We start from the raw sequence: 21,109 nt of genomic DNA, 5'->3' as shown, positions 1-21,109 counted from the left end.
AGAATAATAAATAAAAATAAACGTCGTTAAACTTACATTAGCCAAAAATAACAGCATGTGATGTGATTTTCAAGCAGCTGCTGAAAGGTGGAAGGAAAAAGGACATAAATGATTGGATTTCTGACATAATCCCTGTTCCCTGTTCTTGTGTGGTTTCACTGTTGTACATTCAAGAAAGAGCTGTCAGTGATAATAAAATCACATCCTGCATGTGAGCAAACTGCGCTCTCTGGTAATTTCCTTCAAAATTTGAGGGAAATAAAGTAGAACTACATGAACTCCAACCAGAGACTGACTCGAACTACTTTACCCGGTAGTACTTCCGGTGGTGGAGCGGAAGAGGCGGGATTTGAGCCAAAATGAGGGAAAATAAGAACATGTCCGAGTCCCCCTCTCAAGCGGGAAAAGAAATACCGGCGAAAAAACAAAAACTAAGCAGTGACGAGAACAGTAACCCCGATTTATCAGGAGACGAGAATGTAAGCAGTCAAACCGTGTTGTTTCCTTGGCGACAAATGAGCCTCAAAGTGTTTCTAGCGAGTTAGCATCGGGCTCAAGTAGCCGGCAAGCTAAACTGGTTAGCTAGCAGCTTTGTTCACAATCACCGGCTAGATTCACACAGCTGGTGTAATTAAGCTAAGATGGCAAAAGCTATTACCTCTTTGTTAGGTCCAAAATACACGACACACCTATATTTTCAGACTGTTATGTACAGAAACAAAACACGTGTTCTTAATCTCAGACCACCATTCACGTGCATCCTAAGGTTAGCATTAGCGATAGCAGCTAATAGAAGTTGATGAGGAAAATGATTGATTGAAATGTTTACTGTGGCAGATTTAATGTAACGTTTGATGGAGAGGCGTTGTCTTGAAATGATTAAAGCGTCCTCATGTATAATGAGGGATGTCCTCTTATTGCCAACGTTGAAGGCGAATATATTGATGTCAGAGCCATTTGGTCTCCAGCAAGCACTATTTACTTAAACTCAGCAGATATAAGCTTCACAAAATGTCTTTTCTTTGTCGTGATTATGTTAAAGCTCCTGTGCAAGAACAAAGTGCTTCACCACTAAGGCTGCAAGAAGAGTAGAGACAGTATGACAGTTACAAAAATGCATGTATCTAATTATTATTATACACATTTCACACATTAGCGTCACTTGTTAGTATCAGTAGTGTGAAAATAGTCCCAGCCACCAGACAGATACTGGGAGCCAGTTATTGTTTAGCTTGCAAAGTTGGGTCAGGTGGTTGGATTGTTGTTATTTTCCTGCTGAGATGTTAATCAGCAGAGACTGACATTTCTGCAGGACAGATCTGAAACATCTCTGCACATAACCTGTGTCTTCTTTGCATTTGCAGGATGACGCTGTCAGTGTTGAGAGTGGGACCAACGCAGAGCGCCCAGACACACCCACGAACACTGCCAATGCCCCGGGCAGAAAGAGCTGGGGCAAGGGCAAGTGGAAGTCCAAGAAGTGCAGATACTCTTTTAAATGTGTCAACAGTCTGAGGGTGAGGACAGACGCCACCCTGAACATCAAACACGCGTCTTATTAAGCTTAATTGTACATTGAAACCATTTCTTTCAGCAACTTGAATTGTAATAAACACCATCCAGATGTTACTGAGACAAACTTCCACTAACACGCAGCTCTGGGTCATCTCATAGTCCACCAGCCACCATAACTGCTGCTCCACCCATGTAGATTACTGTAGGAAGACCATTTTGTTGCAGCGAAGGTCAGGTGATCCTCTGAAAGTCATTAACCATAATGGTTTCCACAGGAGGACCACAGCCAGCCGCTGTTTGGAGTCCAGTTTAACTGGCACAGTAAGGAGGGAGACCCGCTGGTGTTTGCCACAGTCGGGAGTAACAGGGTAAGTGGTGATGAGGCATCTGAGTGAAAGAGGAGTCATGTGGTCTCAAGAAGTGGCTCATTTCTTCTTGTCTTGTTCTATACTCAACTCGTGCTGTCTTGTCTTCCCCAGGTAACTCTGTATGAATGTCACTCTCAGGGAGAAATAAGGCTTTTGCAGTCTTATGTTGATGCAGACGTATCCTTTCACTTGTTTCAGATGCTTTTTACACTGGTTCCTTTCTCATTAACCATCTCTCTGTCAGCCCTCTCTGAGGAGAAATTGAAAGATCACTGGGGCATTTCCCTTGTCTTAATTTCCTTGACTTAACGTGCACAAAGGCAGACGAGAACTTCTACACGTGTGCCTGGACCTACGACACCAACACAAGCCATCCACTGTTGGCTGTGGCCGGGTCTCGTGGCATCATTCGGGTGATCAACCACATCACAATGCAGTGCATCAAGGTAAGGGTCGTCAGTGTCAACACGTATTTGAGCTGATTTAAACATTAAAAACACTGAATGACCCCAAACTTCTTGCTTAACTTTGATATTAAAGGAAAATTGAACGTGTTCTGCAGCCTTAATTTACAGTGTGATAAATTTGCTTTTCATTGCTGACATTGAATAAAACAAGATCATATCTGCAATTACTTCCCTTTTTTTTTCTTTTTCAAATCCAGCATTATGTAGGTCATGGAAATGCCATCAATGAGCTCAAGTTTCATCCGAGGGATCCAAATCTCCTTCTGTCTGTCAGCAAAGGTAAAAGAAAAACATTCAATAACCTTCAAAATTCTTTACATACATTTAAGCTATGACACAGAAAAGCCAGAGGACAGGATGTCACTTATTCCTTTGAGAGGTAAATACATCAACAGTGACGTGTGAAAAGGACCTATTTTTGATTGTAATAACATCGAGTTTGATCTTGATGCTCATCCATGCTTTGTTGCTGCCTTCTTTGTGGCGCATCTTTAACGTTCTGCTTGTTTTTTATTACCACGATCGTCAGGCGGTCTCTCCTTGCTCAGGTAACAGCAGCAGATGTTTAATCTGGTGAATATTGGCCGGGCGCAGGCACATTCTGCTTTGAAGTTGTTAAATTCATGCGTTCACACTGTGTAGGTGAGCGCTCGCCTTGCCAAAGGGCATCCTGGTGTTCACTGTTGGATGGGTGTAAAAGAGGTGTCGCTCATTCTGCCGCCACCTTTGGGAGCTGCAAGTGATAATTTAATTAGACTAATGCGGAAGCACATTACACTTTTTCACAGTGGACAGGATTTCAGGAGCATGTAGCTTCTGTATATTTCTGAGTGAAACAGGACATAATGCTGGGCGGAATTTGGTTTGCACATGGAGAGTTCGAATGATTGAGAGTTGGATGCTCGCATTCAGTCGCAGAGGACGACTGGCCTCCTTCAACATGCAGATATGCCTCTCATCTGTGGAACAAGGTTTGAGGTGAACACACGCTGATGCACCATGCTGTTGCCGGCAAGCTAACAAATGAATCTTAGCTCTGTGCTGCAAAAAGTTTAAGTTGAACAAAGAAGCTGGAATAATCTGCTAAATGCTCCACTGTGTTCACCAGCTCGTAACTCGCTGTGCTGAGCTGTTCGTGTATGGCGGCTTTTCAGAGCTTTGAATCAGTTGTAATTCCAGCCAAAGTCTATGAAATGAGTTGAATCCTTTCATCAGCGACTGGACTTGTGTCCTCAGATCACGCCCTTCGTCTATGGAACATACAGACGGACACGTTAGTGGCAATATTTGGTGGAGTGGAAGGTCACCGAGATGAAGTGCTGAGCGCTGTGAGTATCGTTAAATCAGGCCCTGTGGGGGGAAAAGGGTGAACCTCAAACTGAACCTGGATTTAAATGTGTTTTTTGTAACCCTGCTGCAGGATTTTGATCTTCTGGGCGAAAAGATCATGTCATGCGGGATGGACCACTCCCTAAAACTCTGGCGAATCAATTCAGAGAGAATGCAGAAAGCCATTCGTGGCTCTTATGAGTACAACCCCTCGAAGACCAACAGGTAGGGGAACGGTTTTATCTGTGCGGACCTGTCGGCTGTTTTTCTTACCTGTCCTCATGATTTCATGTTTTCTTCAGACCCTTTGTATCACAGAAAATTCACTTCCCCGACTTCTCAACACGAGACATCCATAGAAACTATGTGGACTGTGTGCGGTGGCTGGGGGACCTTATTCTTTCCAAGGCAAGTTCATCAGAGTCATCTGAATCCTTTCTGAGGCCGCTCTAATTGGAAAATGTAGCTTTAACAATCAAACACGCTTTTTGACTGCAGTCCTGTGAAAATGCCATCGTCTGCTGGAAACCAGGAAAGATGGAGGATGACATCGATCACATTAAACCGAACGAGTCAAATGTGACGATTCTGGGACGCTTTGATTACAGCCAGTGTGACATTTGGTACATGCGCTTCTCCATGGACTTCTGGCAGAAGGTGAAGTCATTCGTTTTTCACTTGTCGCTGCACACACACTCACTTCACATGCGTCACTTTGTATTTAAAAAATAAAGGAATTGTTGATGTTTGTGATTCAGCCACAATGATGGTTCTTAAAGTGCAGCTTGGATCTGATCCTGCTGTGGATGTGTTGTCTTCCCCGGTGCTGGTTTACAGATGCTGGCTCTGGGAAACCAGGTGGGGAAGCTTTATGTGTGGGACCTTGAAGTGGAAGACCCACACAAAGCAAAGTAAGTGAACAGCCTCAGATGAAAGAAAGCTTTTATTAGAAAGGATAATTCATAGTTTTATTCCCCCACTGACAGCCAGGACCCTCCCTCTGTCACCGATGATGATCGTCCTTAAATCCCCAAAAATATGAATGTAATTTGGTGCGGGAGTCACACCAGACTGGTTCAGCAGGTTGAAAAATGAAAGGCTGCTTTAGTGACCCTGGAAACTACGACTGTGGCGTCAATATGATCAACAGCTCTAGTTTCACCTCAGTTTGAACCTTGTGTATATCTCCAGGGTGCGGATGAAATAACAGAAACACAAATGCTCATTTTGTGAATCTCACGTTCATTTTTTTTGTCGACTTCCACATGTTGATCCATGTTTGTTGTTGACTGTCTGTACTGTTTACTGAAGCATTTCACCTAATCCAGCCTTCCTTTGTTTTGCACGTCCTCCTGATTTGTGAGGCTTTTTTCCTTGTAAACAGTTTCCAAGAGGCACAAACACGTCAATAAATACTTCATGGCTGCTCAGTTACAAAAATGGAAGAAAAAACGAACACCTCCCTTCTTGTCCTTTTATGTGACTCAAAATATAAATCCTTGCTAACATAAGAGGAAATATGAATGAGACTGAGTATTAATTCTTATATTTTCTTTGCTAAAATGAAACCGTCTCCTCTCTGGACTCCAGGTGCACCACACTGACCCTCCCCAAATGCACGTCGGCCATCCGGCAAACCAGCTTCAGCCGCGACAGCAGCATTTTGATAGCCGTGTGCGACGACGCTTCGATCTGGCGCTGGGATCGGCAGCGCTGAAGCCTGAGCAGTTCCGCTTCCTGTTGCTCCGCGTCCCGCCCTGCAGCCCCTGTTGTACAGATGTACACTGCAAGAAATGTCCATTTGAAGATTTTGGTCTTACGTGTGGTCTTAAGATCCTTTTCCTTAAAACAGTGAGAAACTGTGCCAAAGTTGAGATGATTCCTTTTGTGACTTCGGCCAAGGAGGTTGTTTCATTTCCTGTTTGCCGGCAGGATTTGGGAGGAAAGATAAACATTTTCTATCCGACAACACGTCAGATGTATTCTGGGTTTGTTTCTTTTTATCAGAGGAACTTTTTTCAGCCACAGCGAGTATCAGTTCATGTTTGAGTTAGATGAAAACTAATTATCAGAGCAGGATGGTGAATAGGAAAGTATTGGTGGTGGTTAAGTGCCTTCTAGTTTCCTATGCAGACTCGTTCATCTGAAGTTGTTTGATCAATCACTCCTGTTCTCTGCAGGCATTTTTCTCCATGTTCTTTAGAGGAATTATTGCCTGTATCTCAGTCAACTGGCACATTTTTGTCAATGTTATCGGAAAAATAACCTTAGAGACACAACAGACAAAATGACAAAAGATGGATTTTTTTTGCAGTGTGCCACTTTTTCTATTCATTTGTTCACACAAGAAAAATCAGATGTCTGTCCTTTTTAGTTTTCAAATATTTCTTACATTCCTTTGCATCCTTCTCTTAATGCCTTGTTGGTTTGCTTTAAAGCCCCTCAATAAAATGTATTTTGTAAATAAATGCTGCAGTTAGTGTGTTCAGTCACTGAGGATGAACAAAACGTCAGATGAAATTGGGATTGAAGTCATTTTTAGCTTCATATCTGTAGCTCTCAAAACCTGCTTTTATTTTGAAAAATTAGATCCAGTCCCTTATAAAGTCCGCTCAAGTGGCTTCTGCCTTTATGGGGTGCTTTTTATTTAGACTTGAATTAAACTTATTTTCCTTCAGAAAGCATAATTTATGTCTGTACCCAGTTTCCCCTCAAAAACAAACTGCAGATTAACAGATTGCAGATCATCTTCAAAGCCACACAGAGGGGTTAAAGTATCGCTTTCTGTCAGTTTTGGAGTCTTTCTGCACCCTCTGCTCAAACATGCAGAGGTCATGTGATTGGAAGCTTCGCCCACCCTCTCCTCGTGAACCCCCTCTGATCAAAAAACCTCCAAAGACTCCAGTGCTGAGCGCAGAACAATGAGCAGGAGTGCGCCCCGGCGCTGCGCGCTCTTATCTCCAGGAACAGGACGCAGCGCTTTCCCACTGCGGACTTTTGCCCTCTGGCTTTGATTGGTGAAGATAAGCCAAACGGCGTTCCAGCAACTCGAGCATGTTTTCTCCAAAGTCGCCTAAAAGTCTGTCAAAGTATGTCTCCCAGCCGTCGCACGGCGCCGGGGAGCAGATCTGTATGGTCGAATGCGGCTGCGAGCCGGACTGCACCTGCTACGCGCACTCCGCCGCCAGCAGCTGGACACCCTGTGCGCCAGAGCTCCAGGTAGGCCTCCGAAGAGCTGCGCTCCATGATCCTCTCTCCACAGGTTCACATGGCGCTGAGGCCAGACTTTTATTTTGAAAGTTTCCATCTGCAGCAGTTTGCTTTAATTCACTCCATTTATATCAGATGAGAGCAGCAGGTCGTTTAATTGAGACATTGATTAACCACATAAAAATGATGTTTCTGACTAAATACATGAAGAAGGCGCGTGTGCAGAGCTGCAACAAAAAGCTGATTGCAGTATCCCCTGCTTACTCTACTCCTTACAAACATACAGTATAATACATTTTTCTCGATTACAGCAGCATTAAAAGTATTTAAATTGGCTCGTCGACCTACTACAACAGTTTAAAAAATACTTCCACATTAATGGAGCAGTGAAAACACTCGGGGCATTTTTGCATTATGAGTGCTTTTACTTTTCATACTTTCAGTTGCACTACATTATGCCAGTAATACTTGTACAAGCAATGCAAGACTTTTACTCATAGTGGAGTATTTTTATATATACTTAAGTATTTCTACTTAAGGCTCTGAATTGGTCCACCACCACTGGTTGATTAATTGCTTGAAAACAAAGTCAAAATTCTCTTGTGTCAGCCTCCCACATATGAATATTTTCTGGTTTCCTTCCTCTTCTATGGTCTTTTACTCAATATGTGATATTTTTTATCTGACAAAACGAGACATTTGAGGATTTAAGTTTAGGAATTTGTGAATTTTCTGACATTTAATTGACCAATAATAGATAGTAACTATAGTAAATAGTAAATAACAGATAATGACAATACTTTACAGCAGTGGTTCCCAAACCTGAGGATAGGGGCCCCACCCAGGGCTCCCAAGATAAATCCAAGGGGAAGATAAAAGACGAATGAGGAAGACATCAGTTGTGGAGGAAGCAGTCCTTCACTGAAGTAAATGTACTACTACAACAATGAAGTCCTGCATTCAAAAACAAAAGTATTATCAGCAAAATGTTCTTAAAGGGCCAGCAGATAAATCAGAGGAGTTGTCAGATGATTGATGGGAGAGGAAGGAAATCAAGTCCTGCTCTACAGATATGCCATCCATCCATTTTCTTCCGCTTATCCGGGGCCGGGTTGCGGGGGGAGCAGTCTGAGCAGGGACGCCCAGACTTCCCTCTCCCCGGACACTTCCTCCAACTCTTCCGGGGGGATCCCGAGGCGTTCCCAGGCCAGCCGAGTGACGTAGTCACCCCAGCGTGTCCTGGGTCTTCTCCGGGGCCTCCTCCCGGTGGGACATGCCTGGAACACCTCCCTAGGGAGGCGTCCAGGGGGCATCCGATAGAGATGCCCGAGCCACCTCAGCTGACTCCTCTCGATGCAGAGGAGCAGCTACAGATATGTTTATGTATTTTTCTATGAGGTTTGTGTTTTATAAAATGTTGCATTGTTTAACCTTTTTGGGCCTCAAGCAGGTCAGAGGGAACAGTCTTGGAGGAAATCTGCTTGAATGCTCGCAGTATTTCTGCTCCGCCATGTTGCTCCGCCATGTTTCTACAGTACACTCCTGTTATGTTTGTCCTATTTTTAGGGGCCACTGTAGGTTCTCCAACATGCTTGGAGGGACAGGTGAGGCGAGAAATATCCACCTGGTTGCAATGCCACTAAATCCCACACACTGGACCTTTAAATTTAACAGTTACAAGCCACAAAAACACTAATTTAGTCAATGATGTTATGTGAAACACATCATCATTTGGTTTTTGTCACAGCGATCCAGCACTGGACAAACGTTTTACTGTCCGAGAATGAATGAAGTCAGCGAATATGCTCCCGTATCACCTGGAGCTGCGGGGTGAATGAACTTATTGTATGTGCTTTGGACAGCAGCCAGATGGATGTAATGTAATCGTACAAGTTGCTGCATCCAGGACGGTTTGGAATTAGACCATAAAAGTGTAATCAAACACACCCTGATTGCTGCACAGTTACATTCACAGCTTGCAACAAATTCGAGCTTCAGTTTTAACGTCATGTTGTCCAGCGAGCCTGTCGTGTATGTCTGTGTGAGACAGCTCGTTTTCTCAAAGTGTCTTCAGATTGAGCCAACGAGCATAAAGCCAATCACTGATGCCAAGTCCAGTGTTAACATGCAGATTATTATATATATATATATATATATATATATATATATATATATATATATATACAAAATTAGGCAATTTCATCCCAGTCCCTTAACTGTTTTTTAGGTAGAATTAGCTTCAGCTTTATTGCATTCGTGAAGTACCAGTGCAACAGAATGCACGTGTGCATCAAGTCAAATACTGTAATGGCTAAAGTGCACATAGAGCTAGTTAAAGATAAACTCATGTTCAGTATCAATAGGGCTGTGTAGAAAGTAGGGCTGTAACTGTGATGTGACATAAAATGTGTCAGCGTCGCAAATATAAACAGAACCTAATATGAACAGTTAAATGGCCTATTTGTGTTGTATACAATATAACCAGAAATATTGCCTTTATATAGTTACTTTTATTTTTTCCAGGTGATGTTTCAGCGTGCTATCTTTCACATTTACCTCAATTTTTGATGTCCATATGATTATTTTAAATGCTATTAGTGCAAATATCTCAACTCGTGGCTGAAAAAGATAAACAGAATACACTCAGGTCAGTGGGACATACTTCACGGCTGTGGATACTCTGGAAATTTATAATAGGGGATGGTGTAACAGTTTGATGTTTGTCTTCAGCATCTGTGATTTGTTGCACTTTCAACAGTAGTTCACAACATTTCATTGTTTGCTTTCCCCACTGTAATGCACAGGGCTGTAGCTTATGTTTTAAGAGTGAATATTAGTTCCCCGGCGAGCCAGGGATTGTGGGTTTTGTGTCCCAACTAGGTCGATTTCCAGCAAATAATGAACTTCCAGGTGGGAACAGAAAGTCAGCTGCATTTCCAAAATCAATAGGTTTCCTGTTTGGAGTTGACTTCTCCGTTCAGGTCTGTGAGGTGAAAGTATTGACTTTAAGCAGAATCACATTGGGAGGCTTAAGTGACGGGCAGGTCATGTGGTCCCAAACCGGCAATTCTGGGCTTTTCTCTGTTCGGGTCAAAGGGAGACAAGTGTTTCACATGATAACATACGGGGTGATAGAGTGGTATTTTAACCATTTATATATTATACACCTATATATATTCCATCAGAGCAGATTGCTGTGTGGTGAACTCCAGTTTCAAGGCGAATGTGATTAGCAGGAACCAGGTCTGTGTTTCAAGAAGGGACCAGTCCAGCTAGCAGAGAAAGGGGCCCTGATATGTAATTTCACAGGGGGATTAAAACTCTTAGCATGAGATTTAGCTCTTATATGACAACATCTTAAGAAGATAGACTCATGGAGGTGTTTTAGATTTGTCTTAGGTTGCAGTACTGAGGTCATAAATCCCGGATAAGGCTGCTATAGTCATGATTTTATTTTGTTTTTGTATTTATATTACTTGGATTAATCAGTAGTCTTCTGCTGATAGTATTTCAATTCAATTCAATCATTAATAGAGTTTTCTTAAAAAGTATCTAATTTTTATGTAAAAGTTGCAAAGTTGAGACCAAAACAAAATGATTATATTCAGCCACATACATTATGATACATAATCTAATGGGATCTGAGGCCGAAATTTCAAAATAAAAGTCAGTGTAGTCAGCAATTGTGATCCTGGCAGACTATTTCCACACCCGCTCTCCTCTAAAATATGAAATGTACACATCGTAACAGGTTGATAAAACACAGAGGTTGCGACCTCATTGCCCTCAGTGGCAACAACCTGTTTATTCAAAATCATGACTGCTGCTAATGAAATGTTGCATTTTTGGGGCCCGTTTTGCTCTGTTTTGTATTTTCCACCAACATGGGCCACACAACAAGGTCTCCGAAGGAACACGTAAAAGGCTGGATGGGGTCAATGGGTGCTTGTTGAGCAGTCGAATGGCGGTTGGCTTGAGGAACCCATCCATTAGTTCCACTTGTATTTCTTGTACTCAGGAAATGAACACAGGGCAGGCATGCTTACACTGATGGAAGAGGAAATTAAAAGTGTGCGTTGTGTTTGTTCCTGAGCCAACATGGTAATAAGTTAGTAGCATAGACAACTACAAGATATCTCCTGTGCAGCGACAATTGTGTGGTTTCATAGCAGGAAAGCGGATTGATTGACCCAATCACTTTGAGTTAAGTCAAGCACAGCATCAAAGAAAATATCAATAACATGTGAGAGGAGACAGAGTCTTCATATCTTAAAGTTAATACAGTCTCTAAGTTTGCAGAAGTGAGAAATGCTGAATTGATTTCTGTTTACTTTCCAGAGGGATGGCCCTGGCCTGGAGAAACACGGCCTCGACAACCTGGCCTATGAGTATGGGAGTCAGAGCGAACTCTACCCTCCATCCAAAACTGCCTCCAGAGCAACTTTTAAACTCCTTGGACTCGCCCCTGAGCACCAGACCCAAGCCATCGGAAGCCAGATCTCCGGCCTGAATGGAGTTCTTGCTGCCAGCTTGTCTTCACCCAGCAGCTTGGTCAAAGTGCACTATGATACCTCAGTTATCACAACCAAAGAGATCGCCCTGGAGCTCCAGATCATGGGGTTCAACGTGGAGTCTGCGCTGCGGATCGGGGTGGACGGCATGCACTGCCAGTCCTGTGTGCAGTCCATTGAGGAGCAGATCGGTCTTCTCCCTGGGGTGTCACATATTCAGGTGTCCCTTCAAGATGCCACAGCGCTGATTGTATATCAACCTCTTCTAGTTACCCGACAGGAGCTGAGAGACAAGATCGAGGACATGGGCTTTGGTGCCACTTTATTTACCGATGATCCACCTGGACAAGATGTAAGCTACTGGCAAGGGGATGCGTCAAACTCGTCAATCCAGACCGTGTCCATTTGGATTGAAGGGATGACCTGCAACTCTTGCGTGCAGTCCATAGAAGGGAGGATCTCTCAGATGACAGGAGTGCTGTCCATAGTGGTGTCGCTGAGGGAGGAAAAGGGAACAGTCACCTTTGACCCCAGCCTGACGGAGCCGGAGCAGCTCCGGGCAGCCATCGAGGACATGGGCTTTGACGCGTCACTTGAAGGTATGCACTGACGTGAAATGTTAATGGTTATTCTAAGGCTGTAAGTCAAACAGAATGTGGCAACCGTCAAGATAAAGCACCTGAAGGAATGATTGTGAGGGAGTGCAGAGGTTTTATTTTGAAAGGCGAGACCTGGCAGCCCACTCTTCATTCACAGTACGCTCCTGACAGGAGAGATAAAGAGGAAGAGGCATGAGAGTGTGTGTTTCTGTGGAGCTCTGAGAACAGGTGAGGGAAGGGATCCTCAGATCAGGACTTCAGCTTGTGATTATTTTCTGAATTCATGGATTCATCATGGACATAAACTCACACAGTGTTTTTATACAAAGAAAGGAGTAACTTCATGTTTTATATTTGACAAATGTACAAGAGAAGGACGCATAATTACGAATTTAAATACAGCACAGTTTTTTTTAAGATTCCTCGAAACACCACAAATCACAAAACTGTGATTTTTTTAAAGGAGTCTGGGGTTGATTGCTGAGAGGAGTAAGCTCCCGGTAGCACCTGCACATCACGAGCAAAAACACTCTGATTAAATTCTTTCTGCATGGCGCTCTGGTCCGCTAAGCCAACAGGACACCTCATGTTAACCTCACCTGTGTTACCACTAGTTACCATGGCAACCAGACAAGTATGCCCTCCAGTGTGACATGGAGGGCTCTCAGGCCGGCCGGGCCTCTCCTGTTGGATTTAATGACGACAACAGCTTGCCAAGACGTGGAATTAACTCGGGCAGATTAGGAGCTGATTTTTTCATGTACCTCTCAAGGTCGAGCTTCACTTCGGTCGCTGGGTTGAAATCTTTTTTTCTTCCTTTAAAGCGGAGACAAGTGCAGCTTTTTGTTTCATCTTTGGCTTGCGCTCATGTTTCATTCATACCTTAAACGTCTGCTTTACGAATATACATGGCTGACCACATTCCAGCACTCTGGACCGGGTGAAAAACAAACCATCTGTGTGTGAGCATGGACGTGCAGAACTGAGCACTGAAAAGTGCTTTAATGAAAGATGATGATCATTAAAACTGTATACCTAACTGAAGAATTTAATGGAATCAAAGAAAAACAGACAAAACAACAAAAAGCAGCCTAGCAAACTAGTTTTTTCAGGGATCACAGGATCATTGTAGTTTGTCAGGTCCTCTTAACTGAAGGTAATATTCTGATATTACAACAATCCTGCAATAAATACTTTGTTCAAGCTAATAATGATCAGCTCAGAGAGGTGCTGATTCAACCTCACTGTCATTTCAGAGGCTGCAGTTTGTGTTTAATTGTAGTGTCACACTGTGACGTCCACTTGTCGGCTCTCATTAATATAAATGGGGTGACAGCTGCAGTATACGCTCTGCAGCGTGTCATTATACAGTACTTAAGGACACTGACCCACTCGCCTCTGTCTATCTGCTGTTAAGCATTTTTGGCTCCGTGCTGCCACTCACTTTATTCTTTCTTCTCTGCAGACTCTCCAAAGAGCATCCAGAGTCATGACAAGTCCCGGCCTGTTAGCGCTGCACCCTCTGACCTTTCTGATTTGCAGTCAGCCAATAAGGCGGGAGTCAGCAATGGCACTGCATCACAGTCAGCCTCTGGGAGAGAGATAAAAGTACAGAAGTGCTTCATTTGCGTAATGGGAATGACCTGTGCCTCCTGTGTGGCCAACATTGAGAGGAACCTGCTCAAACACGAGGGTGAGCGAGCTCGAGTGTCGCCATGCAACACCTGTGCTGATTAACACATGTGATAGTCTTTATTACTCTGACGTCTAGGAATCATCGCCGTGTTGGTATCACTAATGGCTGGAAAGGCAGAGGTGAAATATGACTCAGAAGTCATGAGTGCCGCTGCTGTCACTCAGTTTATAGAAGAATTGGGCTTCGGTGCCAGACTGATAGAGGACAATGCAGTGACACATGGGAAACTGAACCTCACTGTAAGTCTTCAAAAGGTGCAGCATTTTCAGGACGTTACATGCTGGTTCATTAGAGTTAAAGCACTCCCTGAACAAAAAGTCATGTATTTCCTCCTTTAGATAACAGGCATGACGTGTGCATCATGTGTCCACAACATTGAGTCCAAGCTCACCACAACCAAAGGGATCCTGGGGGCCTCAGTCGCCCTGGCCACCAAAAAAGCGCAGGTCCAGTTTGACCCAGAGGTGCTCGGAGCTCGAGATATAATCAAGATCATTCAGGTAGTGAACACTTTCCATTTTAGCCTTCCTCTCCGGTACATAGTTGACATCACAGTACATCTGGGTTTCATTTGTCATTCCAGAGTCTTGGTTTCGAGGCCAGTCTGGCGAAGGCGGACTTCAAAAGCAACCTCGATCACACAGAAGAAATTCATCAGCAAGTATCTGGTTTTAAATTTCCATTACAGTCAGATTAAGTGCACTTTGAATAGGTTGTGTACACAAATGTGTGCTAATTTTGATCAAACACACAAACTTACACAGTTATTTATATTAACATTTGGGTTCTGGTGTGGTTCCACAACACCTGCTATAATACAAATCACCCCAGGGAAACGAAGGTTTATTACTTTGGGGTCTTCTTTCCATAATTTGGCACATTTGTGGCGCCTTTCCAGGTGGAAGAGCTCCTTTCTGCTCAGCCTTGTTTTCGGCCTGCCTGTCATGGGCCTCATGATCTACATGATCGTGATGGACAGTCAGCACCAGGAACACGGGGGCTCCATGCCCGAGGAGCAGAACCTGCTGCCCGGCCTCTCCCTCCTCAACCTGGCCTTCTTCCTCCTCTGCACGCCTGTGCAGGTAAGCGAGCACAACATGTCTGGCTTCATGGATCTGGCTGGTTTCTTTCTACTAGTGTTGGATTAATGGTGCAGTTCATTTCAAGCTTTTTCTTCTTTAAAGAAGTAAAGGGATAGTTTAATGCAGGTCTTAGACACAGGATAGCTCTTGAACAAAATCCACCTAAAGCTCAGTGATGAACATGTCGTACCTCATTTTTTAAATATAAAATACAAAAAGTAATTGTGAAAACGACACTTTGTGAGTTTAGAGAAGGTATTTCCCAATTGTTTTGAAGGAGTCCTTGAAGTTTTAAACCATTTCTTCCCCTCAGATCTTTGGAGGCCGATACTTCTACATCCAGGCGTATCGCTCGCTGAGGCACCGCACGGCCAACATGGACGTGCTGATCGTGTTAGCCACCTCCATTGCTTACATCTACTCCTGTGTGGTCCTCATTGTCGCCATGGCTGAGCGAGCCAGCCAGAGCCCCGTCACCTTTTTCGACACTCCACCTATGCTCTTTGTGTTCATCGCTCTGGGCCGATGGCTGGAGCACATTGCAAAGGTAAAAATAAAGAAATAAATTGAAAAAAACATGCCTGTGTGTTGAAAAATCCTCCATTGTTGCTGCTGTTTGATGGAAGCCTCAAAACTATGACGCTAAATAGCGGTCCGGTAATTTCTGGTGATAAATGGGCTTCTTGTGACAGGAAGATGAAAAAATATTGCAGAATATTTTATTCATATCTACCCTGAATAGCTAAAAGTCATGGCTAAACTACTGACATAGTTCACTAAAGGTAATAATAAATGGTTGAAAACCTTGATAACCCCAGAACATTTTTAAATACGTTTGTTGTTTCTGTATTTTTAGAGTAAAACCTCAGAGGCTTTGGCTAAATTAATGTCACTTCAAGCCACCGATGCCACTGTGGTCACTCTGGGCCCTGACCACTCCATCATCAGGTGAGACCCATCAGCTCCGCAGAAGCTGAAACCACCGATGATTTCCACGTGTGACTGTGAATGCATCTGTGTGCTTCAGTGAGGAGCAGGTGGTGGTGGAGCTCGTCCAGAGGGGCGACATCGTCAAAGTCATCCCAGGAGGAAAGTTCCCCGTTGATGGAAAAGTGATTGAGGGAAGCTCCATGGCAGATGAGTCCTTGATTACAGGTAGGAGGATGTGAATTAATACACCTGAGACACAATCGTGTTTCCAGATTGAGGCTGTTGACAAGTTCATCAATCAGTTCCACTTGGAAAAAACACAAGCAGCCAACACCAGCAAATTCACCAACAAAAGGCAATTCAGTTCACTGGAGTCTAACAGTGAAGTTTGTTTTGTTTTATTCTCTATTTGTCAGTAAAGGTGTTTGGTTGCAGTTTTCAAATTTGCAGCAGTGCTGCATCATTCATCGTGATTTAAAGGCATTTAAGATCATTTAGAAATATACTCTGCATTAGATTGTATTTTTAATAGGCGTATTAGCTGGCATCATTTACCTCTAAGCCATTAAGGACATAAAATCTGATTTTACAATGTTAAAAATGATGTCACAACAAAGCTGCCAAAGAAAGCAATGTCAGCCTTTTATTCTTTCTATTTGAGGAGGATCTTTTTGGTCCCTGTCTGTGCTTGTTCCTGCATCAGGTGAGCCGATGCCTGTTAGTAAGAAGGTGGGCAGTTCAGTCATTGCCGGCTCCATCAACGCTCACGGCGCTCTTCTGGTGGAGGCCACTCACGTCGGCGCAGACACCACTCTGTCTCAGATAGTGAAACTGGTGGAAGAGGCCCAAACCTCGAAGGTTAGAGGCAGTTTACTCACCAGAAAAACAGAAATATCATATTTCCATTGCATTTTTTTAACTGAAACACATAAGCTGACCTTGTTTTCTTGCTGCACATTGACACCACTTACTCTCTGGTGTTTGTTCAGGCTCCCATCCAGCAGTTTGCAGACCGGCTTAGCGGCTACTTCGTGCCCTTCATCGTGGTCGTGTCTCTGCTAACACTGGTGGCCTGGCTGGCAGTCGGGTTTGTCAACTTTGACATCGTGAAGGAGAACTTCCCGGTCAGTGTGCACACAGATGTTTTCATCGTTTCAGTGTTTTGATATCACTCTCACAACCATTTCTCTTCCTCGCAGGGTTACAACCAGAACATCTCCAAGGCGGAGGTGATCGTCCGCTTCGCCTTCCAGGCGTCCATCACAGTTCTGGCCATTGCCTGCCCCTGCTCTCTGGGGCTGGCGACCCCGACAGCTGTTATGGTGGGCACAGGGGTTGGAGCTCAGAACGGGATCCTAATCAAAGGAGGCGAGCCGCTGGAGATGGCCCACAAGGCAATGCACTTTACATCCTGCTTCTGCTGACTAAGTTTTTAGTGTTTTGATACTCTCATTTTATTAGATTTCATGATGACTACGGTACAGGACTGTTGCCAGGTGCCATCAGATCCTCATCACGATCACTGAAAAGCTGAGACACCAAATACTGTGTTGTACTTCCCGCATCATATTCTCATATTTCTCAATCAATGCTGCTGTTTCCAATCTAATATCTATCTGATCTAATTCACTCTGCAGTCCTTATCTGTTATTTTTCTGTTCTAATTAACTAGTGACCCCGTGTGGCATCAAACATTACTGCTTGATGACTCAAACACTGAACACACCTTTAGGTTTTGGTGACTTTTTCACCCCATTTGTGACCTCAGCCGATTTTATGTTACTTCCTTCGGGGGGAAAAGCCTGTAATCCAGCAGCAGGTCTCAGGTCTTCAAAGGTATTTTCACAATCTCAAAGATTTCAACAGTCTGAAAATGAGTGTTTGCCTCGGGGTGAAACCAGCGTTTAAATCCAAGGTGTCCACACTGACTGTGCTGGAGCTCCAGTGAGTCTGTGGAAACAAACTTTCTATCATTCTGAGCATCTGTGACCTGAAAATACCTGTGAAGGATAACAAGGAAATAAGCATTCAGATTTTCTCTCTGAAAAATCCTCCCACCTCCGCCGTCGTCCTAATGAGAGCCCGAAAGATGAAACCCACCTGTCACACAAAAATGATCAAAAAGACAGCGTCAAAAAAAGAAGATGGGAGTCGTGACTTTGCTGTGTTTCACTGCTCCAGATCCACGTGGTGATGTTTGATAAGACCGGTACGATTACGAACGGCGTGCCGCGGGTGACGCGTGTGCTGGTGTTGTGGGAAATGGCTCGCATGCCCCTGAGGAAGATCCTGGCCTTGGTGGGCACAGCGGAGGCCAGCAGCGAGCACCCGCTGGGCATGGCAGTCACCAAACACTGCAAAGAGGTGAGAGTGGTGGATCACACACAGCCTCACAAAGTGCTCTGTAAAGTTTGTATCCACATATAACATTGATAATCTGTCTGCGTGCACATGGCAGGAGCTGGGCTCTGCCATGCTGGGCTACTGCCAGGACTTCCAGGCGGTGCCCGGTTGTGGTATCAGCTGCCGGGTTTCCAACGTGGAACATCTGCTGCAGCAGCAGAGCCAAGAGTGTTTCCTGCTGCCAGGAGCCACCACCGACGAAAGCAGCCTCCTCTCTGCTGCCGACGCCGCGTCTGCAGGTCTGAGGGCTTTCGTCGTCTGGGGTTACAGAATTTTAGATTTACCCGTGGGAGTTTCGTGCAACTTCAAATTGATCAATTGCCACGTTTTTTTTTTTTCAATGTCAGTTGCTGTACATGCTGAAATAAAAACATTATGTGAGGCTAAAGCACCACGCTTAAAAGTTTGTAAAAGTTTGACTTTCACAGTATTTCTCTGCTTCCAGGCGAGCCTTCGTCTTACTCTGTCCTGATTGGCAACAGAGAGTGGATGAGGAGGAATGGCCACCACATCGCAGCAGACGTCGATGCCGCCATGTCCAGCCACGAGACCAAAGGCCAGACCGCCATCCTGGTGGCCATTGATGGTGAGGAGAAAACGCGTGAAGACGAAAAACAACACACGTGCAGTTTCATGTCGTATCCGCAGCATCCGCACCTCACTGTGTGCTGCATGTTTCCTCTGTAGGAGTGCTGTGTGCCATGTTGGCCATTGCAGACACAGTGAAGGCAGAGTCAGCGTTAGCAGTGCACACACTCAACAGCATCGGCATCGAGGTGGTTATGATAACAGGAGACAACAGACGCACGGCAAAAGCCATCGCAGCACAGGTAAAACACATTTATGATGTTTTGTTTTTAAAGAAAGTGTCTGAATGGAACATAAAATGAAATAAAATCCTTCTTGTGTGAACCCAGGTAGGGATCAGAAAGGTGTTTGCGGAGGTGCTGCCCTCACATAAGGTGGCAAAAGTGCAGGAGCTGCAGGAAAAAGGCCTGCGAGTGGCCATGGTGGGAGACGGCGTCAACGACTCGCCGGCCCTCGCTCGGGCCGACGTCGGCATCGCCATCGGCACGGGCACCGACGTGGCCATCGAGGCGGCCGACATTGTCCTGATCCGAGTAGGTGACACACTGTGGCTGAGGGTGTGTGTGTGTGTGGAGATGCAGGAAACAGTGTGACTTGAAGGTTTTTGCTCGCTCTGCAGAATGACCTGCTGGATGTCGTGGCCAGCATCGAGCTGTCGCAGAAGACGGTGTGGCGGATAAGGATCAACTTTGTCTTCGCCCTCATCTACAACCTCCTCGGAATCCCCATCGCTGCAGGTGTGGATGGATTAGACACCAAATGAAAATCATGCTTGCACTTTTGAAGTTTGCTGAGGATTTACAATCACCAATAAAGCACAACAAGACAATGAAAGTCACATTAAAAGATAACCAAAGCCTATAAAAGAGGGATGTGTGTCAAAATATAGGTGGTTAAAAAATCCCACATTCCCAGAAAACTGAAAGTGTGATGCCAGTGCAGCTTGACACCCGTGACCTGACACCTGCTGCAGAAATCCAACTGGCAGCTGCAGCAAAGCAAGAAGCAGATCACTTTAAAACCACAAGGGTGACTGAGGACGAAAGGAAACAAGAACAATGCTTCATATAAAAGTTAAACTTTAGAAAAGGCAAACACTTTGACTCACAGTCCAAAGTTACACACATAATTAAACAGCTTCCCACTCCCGGCTGCCCGTGCCGTCCTCTCTCCTCTGTTGCTTTCAGGTGTGTTCATGCCTGCCGGCCTTGTGCTTCAACCCTGGATGGGCTCCGCTGCGATGGCCGCCTCGTCTGTTTCCGTGGTTCTCTCGTCTTTACTGCTCAAATTGTGAGTCTGTAAAATGAAATGAAGGCAAATAAGTTCAGCACAAATAGGTGCTTGTGGGATTCTGCAAAACGGCATGTGTTAGTATTTAAGTCCAAAAATCAGTCCTGTAAGCAGGAGCTGCATGTTTATTATCCAGCAGTATACACTGTGTGTGCGCTCTCTATTTTCCTCCTCTAATATATCCTATGACCTTTGGTGCTGCAGCAGCCTCTCTTGTTCATTTCGTTTTATTGTATTTTTCACCAATTTCATCATATTCTATCTCAGAGGTGAATGTAATAACCATCTGTTACCTCCAGGTACAAGAAAACCTCACTGGAGCTGTATGAGGCGCGAGCGCAGGGTCAAATGAGGAGCCTGCGGTCGTCGCAGATCAGCACTCATCTGGGGCTGGATGGCCAGCGCCGCAGCCCCGCTCCGCCTGCCCGGGCCCGGGAGCAGCCGGGCCAAAGCGGCGGCGTCCCACCAACCCTCTCCAGCCGGCCATCCAGCCTGGGGCCATCCATTAACTCTGTCCAGGAGCAGCAGGACCGCTGCTCCCTCCTGGACCACCAGACTGCAGAGGACCGTAATGTGTTGTAAAGGGAAAAGGGAAGAAGGACTCAGTTCAGTGAAGCTCTTTGTGTAATATTTCTATGTATTTATGTGAATAGTTTACTGGTGGCTCTAAGTCAACACCAATTTGTAACTTTCTTAGGAAAAAGTCCAGAAATCAAGCTGCTAAGACTTCCAAAGTGAAGCATTATATCATGTTGTTTAATTCTCACTGAAGTCACTGCTGTGCAAATGCACTTTTTACAATCTCCATCACTCAAAGTAAAGTCTGTTTGGATGAGACTGAGTCGCTGTTGGTCTGAGAGACTCGGGTAATGAATAATTCACGAGCTGAATTATCCACAACGCGTGTTTGGGTCCGTCTCGTCTGATTCGGAGCTCTGATTGGACATTTGCAGAACCGCACAGAACCGTGTGTGCCGCGTTATATATAGAAGTGAAGAAAGTGTATTTTCAGCTGAGGATGACTGATGGAGATGATTAATCCATGGATTCTATAGTTAACCAGGAAGAATCAGTTCCACATTTGAACAGATATGCAGACTTCAGGGGTATAAATATGACTC

The 21,109-nt window shown here is 44.6% G+C and overlaps 2 protein-coding genes across 2 annotated transcripts; both read left to right on the top strand.

Annotated features, from left to right (window-relative positions):
• The first annotated feature begins 338 nt into the window (after window positions 1-338).
• On the top strand, window positions 339-6,142 carry eed (embryonic ectoderm development). Its single transcript, XM_070957660.1, has 12 exons — window positions 339-479; window positions 1,365-1,517; window positions 1,791-1,883; window positions 1,995-2,060; window positions 2,204-2,329; window positions 2,548-2,629; window positions 3,587-3,678; window positions 3,771-3,904; window positions 3,982-4,087; window positions 4,178-4,336; window positions 4,517-4,590; window positions 5,270-6,142. Exons 1-12 carry the CDS (start codon window positions 360-362, stop codon window positions 5,394-5,396), a joined length of 1,332 nt encoding a protein of 443 aa, XP_070813761.1. The 5' UTR covers window positions 339-359; the 3' UTR covers window positions 5,397-6,142.
• Window positions 6,143-6,733: 591 nt separating this feature from the next.
• Window positions 6,734-20,863, top strand: atp7b (ATPase copper transporting beta). Its single transcript, XM_070957626.1, has 21 exons — window positions 6,734-6,898; window positions 11,228-11,999; window positions 13,465-13,692; window positions 13,771-13,934; window positions 14,034-14,195; window positions 14,279-14,352; window positions 14,594-14,777; window positions 15,091-15,324; window positions 15,634-15,725; window positions 15,805-15,932; window positions 16,411-16,565; window positions 16,697-16,831; window positions 16,907-17,101; window positions 17,889-18,071; window positions 18,166-18,349; window positions 18,556-18,696; window positions 18,798-18,940; window positions 19,028-19,231; window positions 19,318-19,435; window positions 19,886-19,988; window positions 20,288-20,863. Exons 1-21 carry the CDS (start codon window positions 6,734-6,736, stop codon window positions 20,568-20,570), a joined length of 4,047 nt encoding a protein of 1,348 aa, XP_070813727.1. The 3' UTR covers window positions 20,571-20,863.
• The last annotated feature ends 246 nt before the right edge of the window (window positions 20,864-21,109 follow it).

Source organism: Chaetodon trifascialis, chromosome 24, assembly GCF_039877785.1.
Source record: "Chaetodon trifascialis isolate fChaTrf1 chromosome 24, fChaTrf1.hap1, whole genome shotgun sequence".
Classification (NCBI taxonomy): domain Eukaryota; kingdom Metazoa; phylum Chordata; class Actinopteri; order Chaetodontiformes; family Chaetodontidae; genus Chaetodon; species Chaetodon trifascialis.
The sequence above is the reverse complement of the archived record's forward strand: the minus strand, read 5'-3'. Positions and strand labels throughout refer to the sequence as shown.